Source organism: Barbus barbus (assembly GCF_936440315.1).
Source record: "Barbus barbus genome assembly, chromosome: 27".
NCBI lineage: Eukaryota > Metazoa > Chordata > Actinopteri > Cypriniformes > Cyprinidae > Barbus > Barbus barbus.
The window spans coordinates 29,739,268-29,751,717 of NC_136755.1; the positions used below are offsets into that span (position 1 = coordinate 29,739,268).

The window sequence follows — 12,450 nt, forward strand, 5'->3', positions numbered from 1 at the left end:
AAGGGTACATAAAAGCATGCATTTTAAGGTTAGACTTTAAATTTGTGTTAAATTCACTTTTGTATTGTACAGTCTATAGACAGTATTAAGTTCAATTACATAAGAAGCAACTGTAATTAAATTACAGAAAAAATAAAGAGTGCTTTTTCAAGGGAAAAGTAATTAAATTAGAGTAACTAATTACTTAGTAAGTAGTTAGACCCAACACTGGAGCTGGTGTTCTCAGTAGCTGAGCGTGTCGTACCGGCTCTGTCCTGATGGTGGCGCTGTGTCTGCTCCGCTGTGAGCGTGTGGAGCTGATCTCTGAGCTGCTGGATCTCTGAGCGCAGGCTGTCTCTGTCGGCGGAGCACAGCGCTCCCATCAGCTCCCTGTGCCTCGCATCCTGAACACAACATGAACACAGACCCTTACAACCCCTGCTTACAGTAACATCTCATAGGGATGTAACCATATGATCAATATCACCATACCAAAACTGACTCCATATTATCGTGGTCACATGACGATATGAAACGATAGGCCTTCTGGGTAAAAAGTGTAGTTTTTAAAATATGATTGTTTTGGGCCATTATGCTATCTAAATAAAAGCTTAAAGTACAGTATGAGTTACTGACAGCGAGCGGTTTAAATGCAGTCCAAATTCAAAATACCTCTTTCAAGTGTAGAAATTAGGAAAGTAGTATTGTAATTCCCCTACTGTAGTGTAAAGCAAAAATAATATACCTATGAAATACTCGTTTTCATTTATTTTACAGTGTAATAGTTTTACAATATATGGCTACAGTTATCATTATTATTATTCTATTCTAATTTGTTTGTCTTCCTAAAACACCAGTGTGATTGTAATTTAGACTGAGACAGTAGATCATTAATAAAAAGAGGGTTGAGTCCCCTTTAAAGTTCAGGTACAAGCCAATTCACTGACTTTTTTCTGACTTAAGTTTTATTAGTTAAGAGCATCGGTTGCAGCTCTTAATTTTGAACTCTTAAAGCGCATTAGACAGAAGAATTTAAAATGTACAAAATCCCCCCCCCCCCCAATTCTTCATTTGTCGTCTTTTTAAATATCGCAAATAATATTGTATCGTAATATTGTTTCATTAAATGTAAACAGTCAAACCAAAATTTATTCAGACACCTTCAACATTTCTCACATTATCACAGATAATTCTCTATAGTTCAGAAAATGGTAATAAAATATGACTGTGTCAGAACAAATTGATCTTAAGAAAGGCATGTAGTGAATTCGGCTGAATAGCTGTCAGCTGTTAAATTTAAGAACACAATTAGATAAAACCAATTTAGCTGAAACAATTACCAAGCAATGCTTCATTTAGTTCAGTCTGTGGTGGAAAAACATCACATTAGCAATTAAAGAAAAACACTTCAGCAAGACATGCTCAGCTCAAAGTGTCTGAATCATTTTTGATCCCAATTTTACTGGAAGTCCACTGTATGAAGAATTTTTGGGTATAATGTGTCACGGTTTACTTTATTTTGCTCTCCTCACTTACAGAAATTAACTATAGTGTCCTGCACCCATGAATATTAAAAATATTAAAAATGATATCTGGTGTCTGAATAATAAAGGCGTCTGTTAACCTGCTCCGCTAGCGCTCTCTCCAGCTGGTTGAGATGAATGACAGCGTCAGCCGTGTCCAGTCGCTCCAGATGAGAGTATAAGATGTTCTTTAGCACGTCTCGCTCCTGAACAAACACCTGCTGGACGGCCGAGAGCAGCTCCGCTCGCCAGTCGCCATCCTCCTACACACAGAGAACACGAAACACATCTGAACCAGCGCAGTACGGAGGATCAAACACACAATAATAAAAAATAAACAATAACTGGAACATAAAGGAATAAATAGATCGATCAAATAATTTTTTTAATTTAGTCCTGAATTTATTTTTGTATTACTTTTACCTTTATTATTTATTTATTTTAATTTTTACTCTTTCATTTAGAATTTTGTTTTTCAAATGTATTGTTTTTTTTAGTGCAATCTATATCACTTAGTTAGTTGTGAGCTTTCAACCAATGATGTTACACAATCCTCCCTCATTTCCATGTTGCACTAAGTAAAAATAAACAAGTTTATAAATAAATAAATACGGGAATAAATATAAACAAATGAATAAATAAATAAAAACAAAAGAAAAATGTTCACAAAGGGCTAAATATTATAATAATAATAATAATAATAAAAAAAATAAATTCTGAAATAAAAAAAATAAAAATAAAACATGCTAAATTAATTCAATCATGAAATACAAAATTAAAATGAATAATTTAAAATAAATTGAAATAAAACACTCAATCAAGCGTAAATACCATGAAAATTTGTAAAAATAACAAATGTAAAATTAAAATAAATTATTTTAAATTAAAAACAATAATTTATAAAAAATAAAAAATGCACACTAAAATTAAATAAATCATAAAGATTAAAATAAAATAAAAATAACTTTAAAAATAAAAATTTATTAAATCACAAGTGTTAAATCAAAATAATTATATAATTTTAAATATATATTTATATAAATATACATTATATATATATATATATATAATAAGAAAAAATGAAACAATTAAAATTAAATTTAAGACTAAATATAATTAAAACTAATTGCATTTGTTTAATCATGCCATTTATTGCTTTATTTTCCTATTATTACATTTATTTTAAATTTCTACAAGAGTTCATGCATAATTAAATGTGCAATGTGTGTCATCAAACACAATATTAAACAAAACGTGAAATTATTTTTCAAAAGTGCAGCTGCAGCGCTTGATGGAAGTGAACTGCACTGTGAAGGTGTTTCTCTGTCTGGATGTGTGTTTTCACCTGTGTGTGCGTCTGCAGTCTGCTGATGAGGAGCTTGAGGGACTCGACGGTGTTGATGAAGGCGTCTCTCTCTTTGCTCCAGCTCTGAGGAGGTGGATCCGCTTCGGACAGCGGCAGCTCGGAGAGAGACAGCACCTGCATGCCCTCCTGATGGACCTCGCGCAGCAGGCTCTGAGAAGAGAGAGAAGCATGGCTTCGAAGTCACGCACTGATGTCTGGTTTTAACTACATACATATCTGATTAATCTAATATAGGATGCGTTGGGATATTAACTTTTAATGCTGAATGCGCTGCATACTACAGTGTTTAGTTTCATGCTCAAATGCAATGCCCGATATTGAGTTATCATATTGCTTTTTGATAGGGATGCATGATATTGGATTTTTTGCCGATATTTTTCCAACTTATTTTGGCCGATAGTCGATGCCGATACCGATATATTTCCTTTTGTTTGGAAACAACAAATCTTGACAAGATCTCAATCGCTGCATTTGTTTCCCCCCAGAAAAACACAGTATTAACCCTAACATTTTATTTTAAGATTTGTAGAAATTCAGAAAATCTTTCAGAGCTCATCATTTGTTTAAAAAATATAACATATTACACATGAATGAATAAATCTGTTGATGCCGATATGTACATTTAAAGCCATTATCGGCCGATTCCGATATCTGTCCGATAATATCATGCATCCCTACTTTTAGATGTTTATTTTTTTTAAATACTGATGTTATAATGCAGCAGTGCTTTTTTCGTCATATTAGTTCAACAGTAGGCATACTTCAATTAAAATTGTTTTCGTACTTCATATGGCTTCCAAAACTGCGCAGGCGATTTCAGGAATCACTTGATAATGTAGATGAAAATATAGCACAAATCTGCCATTAACACAGCATTATAATGAGAACTTTATAGGATGAGAAACCTCTAGTAAATTCTGTCTGCTTTCCTCGACCGTGTTTCAGCGCTGTTATAAAAGCATATCTCTCGCAATAGCACATACCTGAAAATTCACTGGCATTTGCATCCTTTTGTGCAGATACAAGTTGTAATATGTGTACAGCAAACAAGCTAAAAAACCCAAAACTACATTTTTATAAGCTGTCAACCCAAAAAACGAGCGTTTAAGGACACAAAAGTAGAACGCAACATGTCTATTACTCTGAGAACAGCGCCCACTGGAAGAAAACATAATCGGCGACAGGAAACATTCATTATTTTAAACAAAGGATTATTTATATATAAGGAAACTACATTTTATTGGTCAGTGCCCCTTTTCCTTATCTTCCTTTTGTTTGAGAAATTATCCAACTGAATGGCCCAACGTGAAATACCCAGACATCTACAACTATTTGTGTCCTAAAACGCTTGTTTTTTGAGTCGACAGCTTATAAAAACGTAGTTCTGGGTTTTTTAGAATGTTTGATGTACATCTGTTATAAGTCAGAAATGACAAGGAGGCAGTTTCCCGCAATGCAAAGTCAATGGAGAGTGTTGGATTGTTTCCCCCCCGGTGGGCGTGGCCTAAAGGTGCTATGTCTCTATTACGGCCCACCGAGTACTCGATTACTCGTTTTTGAAATTGCCAAAAATGCTCATCCCTCCCTCCTCCATGAGCTCCTCATGCACTCGCTGTCTCATTAAACAGTCAGATATTGTCCAGCAGACTCACCTTGATCCTGTCGGGCAGAACGTCCGGCTCCGTGTCTCGGTGCGCTCCTTCAGGTGTGCTGCGGTTCTCCTGCTGCAGGTGAGGAGGATCGTAACCCGCTCGCTGACTCCAGTCTGAACCGCTGTCTGTGACACACACATGACAAATGAATGCTTTTATTCATCGAGGACGCATTCAATTGATCAAAAGTGCCAGTAAAGATATGCGTGACCTGTGCTGCCAGTGTTCATTTCGTTGACAAATTATTTTCATCATAATTTATATCAAACGACATTTTCTCACCGATGAAAATGAGAACTAAATAAGCAAATCAGTATATTATAATGATTTCTGAAGGATCATGTGGCACTGAAGACTGGAGTAATGATGTTGAAAATTCAGCTGCGCATCCCAGAAATAAATTACAGTTTAAGACATATTCACGTAGAAAAAAGCTGTTTTAAATCATAATAATATTTCACTGTTTTTACTGTATTTTTCATTAAATAAATGCAGCCCAAAAGAGCAAAAACTTCCTTAAACAATTCACTGACCCTAAATCAGTCAGTAACCATTAGTGTTAACTCATAACATAAAACAAATATCTATATTTGGAGTAATGACAAATCTCTCACCACTGGCGTATTCATCTTTAAACGGACGTTCAGACCTCACTGACGGAGCCTGAGAAAAACAATCATCAGATATTACAAACAATCCACAATATATACAGGCACTTCGGTTTTATTTTACTTTTTTCTTAATAAATGTTTCTGGTTTTATTGTGAATTATTCATTAGTGCATGCTATTTAAAACCAAACCAAAATGACTATTTTCATGAATGTTAAACTTCTGAAACAAATTAGATTGTTTACGCATGTAACAAAGCATTTTAATCGTCACTCCATCATCTTTGTGACTCTGCAGTAACATCAGGGTTATTATAGCAAACTTAAACCACAAAAACATTTTCTTTGGTTGGAACTAAACATTTGTTTCTTTGGTTTGTTAGTTTAAACTAAACATACAGAAATAAAATAAAATATTCATAAAACTTGTTTTATTATATCTAGTTGCCAATGCAACATTTCTCATTTTCATTTAGTTTAGCTTGATGTACTAAAACTGAAATAAAAATTAATAAAATTATATATTCATTTAAAAAAACAAAAACTTTAAAAAATTGTTTTCGTACTTCACTTTTGCTTTAAAAAGGGATTTCATAGAAATTTAGATTTCATTTGGTTTAATTCAATATTTTTAAGTAAAATTTTTTATTTCTTTGCGGGAAATTAGTCGTTTAGATTAATCTAAAAATAGTCGTTAGTGGCAGCCCTAATGTAGTATGTCAATGATATTAAAGTAACACATCAGGGTAGTTGAGTGAATGAAGCTCATATCTCTGACCTGGGAGCTCCGGAGTGTGTGTAAGGCGTCTCTCAGCGCTCCGCACTCGTGCTCCAGCTGCTGGTTCTCTCTCCTCAGGCTCTCGCTCTCAGAGATGTGTCTGGCCTCCATGTCCAGGATCTCAGCCGCATGCAGCTCCTGCATCTGTGCGATCTTCTCCTCGTATCCTGCAAACATCATCTCCTGCAGCTCCTGATCTCCGGACGGCTCCGTCTGCACACACACGCTCACACACGAGGAGCTCTCCGCCTGCTCTGTGGAGCTCCTGCGACGAACAGACGGCTGGGCTTTTCTTGTGCTTCTGTCCATCCCATGATGCTCTCCGATGTCTCCTTTCTTTTTAGGCTGGGACAGTGGCTCCTCGCTGGATTTGGCCAAAGCTGTCTGGAGCTCCTGTGCTTTGTTCTTCAGCTCAGCGATGGATGCGTCTCTGACCTGAGAGAGACACCGAGAGCTTTATATATCACCACCGACTGAGTTAGGTCTGTGTTTCTATGAAAAATCTGGACTGACAATTTAGCTAAGCTCAGGTTTTATTCTTTAGTTCTGTGCATTATTTTGCTGCGGTCACTTCACACAATTGTGTACTAAAATAAAAAAAAAGATACAATTGTGAAATTATAATAAATCATTTAAAAATAAAAACTAAATTAAACAGAACACTTAAAATGTAATAAAATCATAATAGAAAATTGAAATAATACATTTAATAAAAATGAATAAAACAAAAATTTAAATTAAGTAAATTATATTAAAAAAAACATTCCAAATGTGCATTAAAATAAAAAACCCAAACCTAAATAAGACACTTACAAAAAAGTAATTAAATCATAAAAATGTGAAATTTAAATTTTAAAATAAAAACAAAATTATAAAATAATAATAAGAATGCAAAATTAAAATACATAAGGTTTTTAAATAAAAGCAAATCAAAAGGAAGCACTTAATGAAAAAACAAATCTATTAAATCATAAAACAAAATTGAAATGAAATCATTAAAAAATAAAAACAATATTAAAAATAATATAATATATATTTATATCATATAATATAAAAAATTATATAATCATTAACATGTAAAATAAAAATAATTTCAAAATTAAAACAAATCAAAATAAAATACTTAGTAAAGTTAATTATATCATTAATGTAAAATTTTAATAAATATTTTTTTTAAATCCATTGATGAAAAGAGATTTAAACTCTCTTCCTAAATTTAGAAAAATAAAATTCACAAAATTCAACAACATACTTTAGAACACGGGTTCCTGAACATGTTTTGAATATTTTATTTTTCACTTATGTAAAATATTTGGAAACTCTATAACAATCACATGAACCTCTTGTGGTTCCTTCATCAAGCACTAGGGGGAAGCAGACAGGAAGCTAAGCTAGAAGTTGACAGGAAGTACCTGGATCTCCTCCTGCAGTTTGAGGCTGCGCTCCCGGAAGCTCCTCAGCTCCTCTCTGGTGGCGGCCGCTTCACCTTTGACCTGCAGCAGCTCCGCCGTGGACTGATCGCCCTCCTGTGATGCCTGCGGAGAAAGCAGCAGAGGTTAAAGGTCACAGCGAGCGTCCCATCAGACGAGTGGAGATCCGGCGGAGGAGACTCACTCTGTGCAGCTGATCCTTCAGCAGAGCGATGCTCATCTCTCTCTCCTGCACAAACAACAACAACAATGAGCCCCAAAAACAGCTCTCAAACTACAGCTGCACCATTTAGGGGAAAAATTCAATTGCGATTTTTCTGAGAAAAATTTAATTATGAAAATAATGAATTTATTATTAATAATTACTTAAATAATTTTTTATAATAATTAAAATTAAAACAATCAAAAATCCTTTCCTTGAAATAAAATAAAAGTGAAAAAATAAAATTTTTATAATTACTTATTTTATATAATTTAGTTGCCAAGGCAACATTCCTAAATTTTGTTTAGTTTAACGTGATGTACTCAAACTGAAATAAAAATGTATACATGCACACACACACACACACACACACACACACACAAATAAAATAAAAATCACAAAAACCACACAAAAGTACACAAAAATAATAAAAATTAAAATGAAAACGGAACACATAAAATAAAAAATAATGTTTAAACTATAAAAAAAAAAATACTTCGGATAAATTTTGCTTGTGCGTAAAAAAAAAAGATAAAATAAAATCACGTTTCCTGTGCTTGCTTGTATTTTGCCTAAATTTTGTAATTATATATAAATTTAGATCATATGATAGATTATACTTATTCTATAATATATAATACATAGTGCTGTTAAATCGATTAATCGCATCCAAAATCAACGTTTGTGTTTCCATAATGTGTGTGTACTGTGAATATTTATACATATACAGTACATACACATACATACATGTATATTTAAGAAATGTATGTAATATATATATTTATGATATAAATCATATATACATATATATATATATATATATATATATATATATATATATATATATACACACATGTATGTATATGTATGTATGTGTGTGTGTGTGTGTATATATATATTTTATACTTTTGCAATTTGATAATATGGCGATTAGGTTTTAATTGGGATGAATAGTTAACCAGACACCTGCAGCAGCTCCTGCAGTCTGACACTCTGACCCCTGCAGCTCTCCAGCTCCTGCTGTGTGCTGCTCGCTTGACCTCTGACCTCCCGCAGCTCCTGGAGGAGTCGAGCCGTCTCTGCAGCGTCTTCTTCACGCGCGCTCGCTGACACCTGCGGGGAGGAACAGGAAGTGAAGGTTTAGTGTTGAGCGGAGGTAATGCGCGGCGTAATGAGCTGAAGTTTCCGTCTCTACCTGATTGAGAGCCGTCTGGAGCTGCGTGATTGTGCTCTGCTTCATCTGACGAGGAAACACCAGACAAAATAATCAGCAATCTGAGATTCACAGACATTAAAAACCAAACAACAGTGTTTAAAAACATCACATCAGTTTAAAACGGTTTGAACTCAGAAGTAGGCATATGCCGGTATCAAATTCTCATGTTGTGATTAATTGCTAAGGATTTTATCACGGTATTATCATGATATTGAAATTTAGTTGCAAAAAAAGTTGTCATAATACAGTATAACAGGATCTTATAACAAAATAACTGAACATTTAAATACAATAACGCAATACACAAAAACTGTATAAAGTTAAATATTTTACACAGATTAGTGCAAAAGAATTATAAAGACCGATAGGTATCACTTTACAATAAGACCTCGTTAGATAACCTTAGCATTAACAATGAACAATAGCTACATCTGCTACAGAAGTTATTAATGTGTGTTAAAAAATACAACTAAGTTTATGTTTGCTCATTAAATAACACAAGTTGCAACTTTTGATTTTAAAAACATGTTATTAAATATCTTTTCCTATTTTTTTCTAAATAACCTTTTATTAGTGAAATACTGCAATAGTAACATTTCTTATTTTTTATTTCACAATAATAATCATAATATAAAATAAAAATTGCATTACAAACATTAACAAAAATTAACCAGAAACTAAAACAATAAAAAAAGCTACTTAAAATGTATTATAACATTTATTGAAATAAAATATCATCTAAAAAACCTATTTCAGTTATTTGCAGAGGCAAAATGTCTAATTTTAATTTAGTTTAAATAAGTACTAAAATTGAAATAAAAATGAATACAAGCTATAAAGACATTTAAAAAATAATAATAAAATTTTTAAACTTTAAAATATAAAATAAAAACTAATTCAAACTATTAATAAAAACTATAACAGTATGATACTAAAACAGCACTAGCTATGTTTCATCCACCTATTTTTATGCGCATTTTGGAATATAACAGAAAACACTGGATGGAAACGCCAAGATGAACAAATTCTAAAAATGGTGCATTAAAAACTTATGTTCTCTTTGACTCGTTGGATGGAAATGGTCCTTTATTCGCAAATGTTTTATGCGATATTTCAGTTTTCAGTACAAGCTTAAATCACAGTTTTCAAAAACTGTGATTTAAGCTTGTACTGAAAATGACTCCACCCAGTAGCTTTGACTCATTTTACTCTTCTTATTAGTTCTTCTGCTGTTCAGGAACAATAGCATCTATCCATCTCACCGTTACTGGACGGACCAACCAAACACTTCCATACTATACAGACAGTGTATGAGGAGTAGTGTGTCCTGTAAGAAGAGTAGAGCACCTCGATCTCCTCCTGAAGCTTGTGGCTCAGTTCTCTGTAGCAGTTCAGCTCCTCTTTAGCGGAAGCAGCTTGACCTTTGACCTCCTGCAGCAGCTCTGACAGCGACTGACCGCCCTCACCTGACACCTGAGGACAGACACAATCTCTTCAGATGATCTCAAACACTGAGCTGGGCTGCACGATTAATCAAAATAAAGCCAAAATCATCACTTGGCTTAGTGGAACTATAAAATCACAAAGGCTGCCATTTAATTAAAGAAATATATGTGCAGCGTGTTTCAGAGTGAAGTGTGGCACTGTTTATTAACAGTGTTTTCCGCCAAAATAAAAGCTCTTTTAAACTCTATGGTTTAACTTTCGAAAAATGAAGAAATGAAGACAGCCATAAATATTGTAATTTTACTGTTAAAAAAATTATTTTGTGGTTGGCCAATATAATTTTTTTTGATGGCCGATGCCGATATAAAGCGATATGATATGACACTATTAATTTAAAGACTATTTTTTAATGTTTTAAATAAATAACATAAATAATAAATGTTCTTAATGATTTAATTATTATTTAAAGATAGTAAATGACATTCATAACAAATTTTGCAATGCAATTTATATTTATCTTTATATTTACTAAAATAACGACAAATAAATTGTGAATAAAAACAAATCAATTAAAAAAAACAATTTGAACTTGATAAAATAAAAGCTCTATGATTAAACTTTCAAAAAATAAAAATGAAGACAGCCATAAATATTGTAATTTTACTGTTAAAAAATTATATATTTTTAATATATTTTTATTATACAGTGAAATATTACAACAGTAATATTTCAGATTTAATGTCATATTTTATTTAGAAAGAATAATAATAAAAATTCAAAAATTCAAATAATGATACTAAAAACAATTATTATTTTAAAGTCATATTTTGTGGTTGATCAATATAAATTGTTTTGATGGCCGATGCCGATATAAAGCGATATGATATCACACTATTAATTTAAATACTATTTTTTAATGTTTTAAATAAAAAACAAATAATAAATACTTAATGATTTAATTATTATTTAAAGATAGTAAATGATATTCATAAATTTTGCAATGCAACTTATATTTATCTTCTATAATATTTACTAAAATAGCGACAAATAAATTGTGAATAAAAATAATTTGAACTAAAAAAAACTAAAATAAACAGATTTATGCTGTAGATAATATTTCTTGATTTTGCAATCCTATTACAGTATTTTTCACAAATAAAGATGTTAAAAACCAATGCCAACAACATATGAAAAAAAGTATTACAAGCATTTGCCATTATTTGACAGAACTGTTAAACAAAAGCTAATATACAATAAACTAAACCAAACAAAGTAAACTAATAATGATGATATAAGGGAGCTCCTGTTTTAGATGCTGTCAAAATAAAAGTCCCATTTATCAGTCAAATATAAAAACTTATCGGCTGATGCTGATAAGGTAAAAAAAAAAAAAAAAAAGCCAAATATCGGCCGATAATATCGGTCATGATAATATATCGGTTGACCACTCTATATTCATATTGATATATAAACAACTGTGTAGCCCTAGAAACTAACACAACAAACCTGGAGCCTTTTATTTTAACTGAAATCGCATTTCTTATTAGTAAAATCAGAGTTTCCCTAGTTAACAGTCCTATATCGGAATATAGAAGTGACGCACCTCAGCGGGCGGCGGTGGTCTGTGATGGGTTGGTCTGGTTCTCATTTGGTTCAGTAGGTCGATCATCACGGCTAACCTCCTCTCGTACTCCATCACCTCCTCCTCAGAGCTGCTCAACAGCTGTTTCTGCAGCTCCTGGTCCGTCTGCATCCCACTCAGATCCTCCTCCAGCTCCTTCAGCTTCTCCGTCAGCAGACTCGTCTTCCCTGTGGAGGCTCTGTCCTGCGCCGTGAGGCCCTGCGACCGCAGCTGCGCACTGGGGTCCATGGCTTCTCCTGCGTGGGCCTCAGTGCGGAGCTCTTTGGTTTGCATCTGGACGGCTTCCAGTTGTGCTTGACTGACCAGAACGGCGGCCACCTTCTCCCTGAGTTTCTCCTCCAGCTGAGCCACTTTAGTGTACAGAGCGTCGGCGTCCATTTGCGCTTGTTCCACCTTCAACCTGCATTAGTGTGAATTTTTGTAATTTAGTCTTAGTCCTGTTTGTGGGTTAGTCAGGTTTTAGTTGACAAAGTCTTTGGTCTTTAGTCAATTAAAACTAAGTCACATTTGAGCAGTGCTGCATGATGGTTAAACTGATTGTAAATCGCAATCATTGTTTTAATTTATTTGACAGAGATTTATACTCTTGAAATTTGGCAAATGCAAA

At 33.2% G+C, this 12,450-nt stretch overlaps 2 protein-coding genes across 3 annotated transcripts in view; one reads left to right on the forward strand and one right to left on the reverse strand.

The window, feature by feature from the left end:
• Nucleotides 1-12,450, forward strand: part of LOC306847560 (tRNA-dihydrouridine(47) synthase [NAD(P)(+)]-like) — a 356,345-nt gene that overhangs the window by 232,361 nt on the left and 111,534 nt on the right. The window lies entirely within an intron of this gene.
• LOC306847556 (A-kinase anchor protein 9-like) overlaps nt 1-12,450 on the reverse strand; it is a 124,143-nt gene that overhangs the window by 21,405 nt on the left and 90,288 nt on the right. Inside the window, exons 30-41 of the mRNA XM_079381545.1 lie at nt 11,805-12,243; nt 10,103-10,228; nt 8,735-8,779; nt 8,506-8,652; nt 7,522-7,566; nt 7,320-7,442; nt 5,908-6,342; nt 5,135-5,183; nt 4,521-4,645; nt 2,848-3,018; nt 1,604-1,765; nt 245-383 (exon numbers count right to left, since the gene is read on the reverse strand). Of these exons, the coding sequence (XP_079237671.1) occupies nt 245-383; nt 1,604-1,765; nt 2,848-3,018; nt 4,521-4,645; nt 5,135-5,183; nt 5,908-6,342; nt 7,320-7,442; nt 7,522-7,566; nt 8,506-8,652; nt 8,735-8,779; nt 10,103-10,228; nt 11,805-12,243 (2,006 nt within the window). The remainder of the gene's footprint in view (nt 1-244; nt 384-1,603; nt 1,766-2,847; nt 3,019-4,520; nt 4,646-5,134; nt 5,184-5,907; nt 6,343-7,319; nt 7,443-7,521; nt 7,567-8,505; nt 8,653-8,734; nt 8,780-10,102; nt 10,229-11,804; nt 12,244-12,450) is intronic.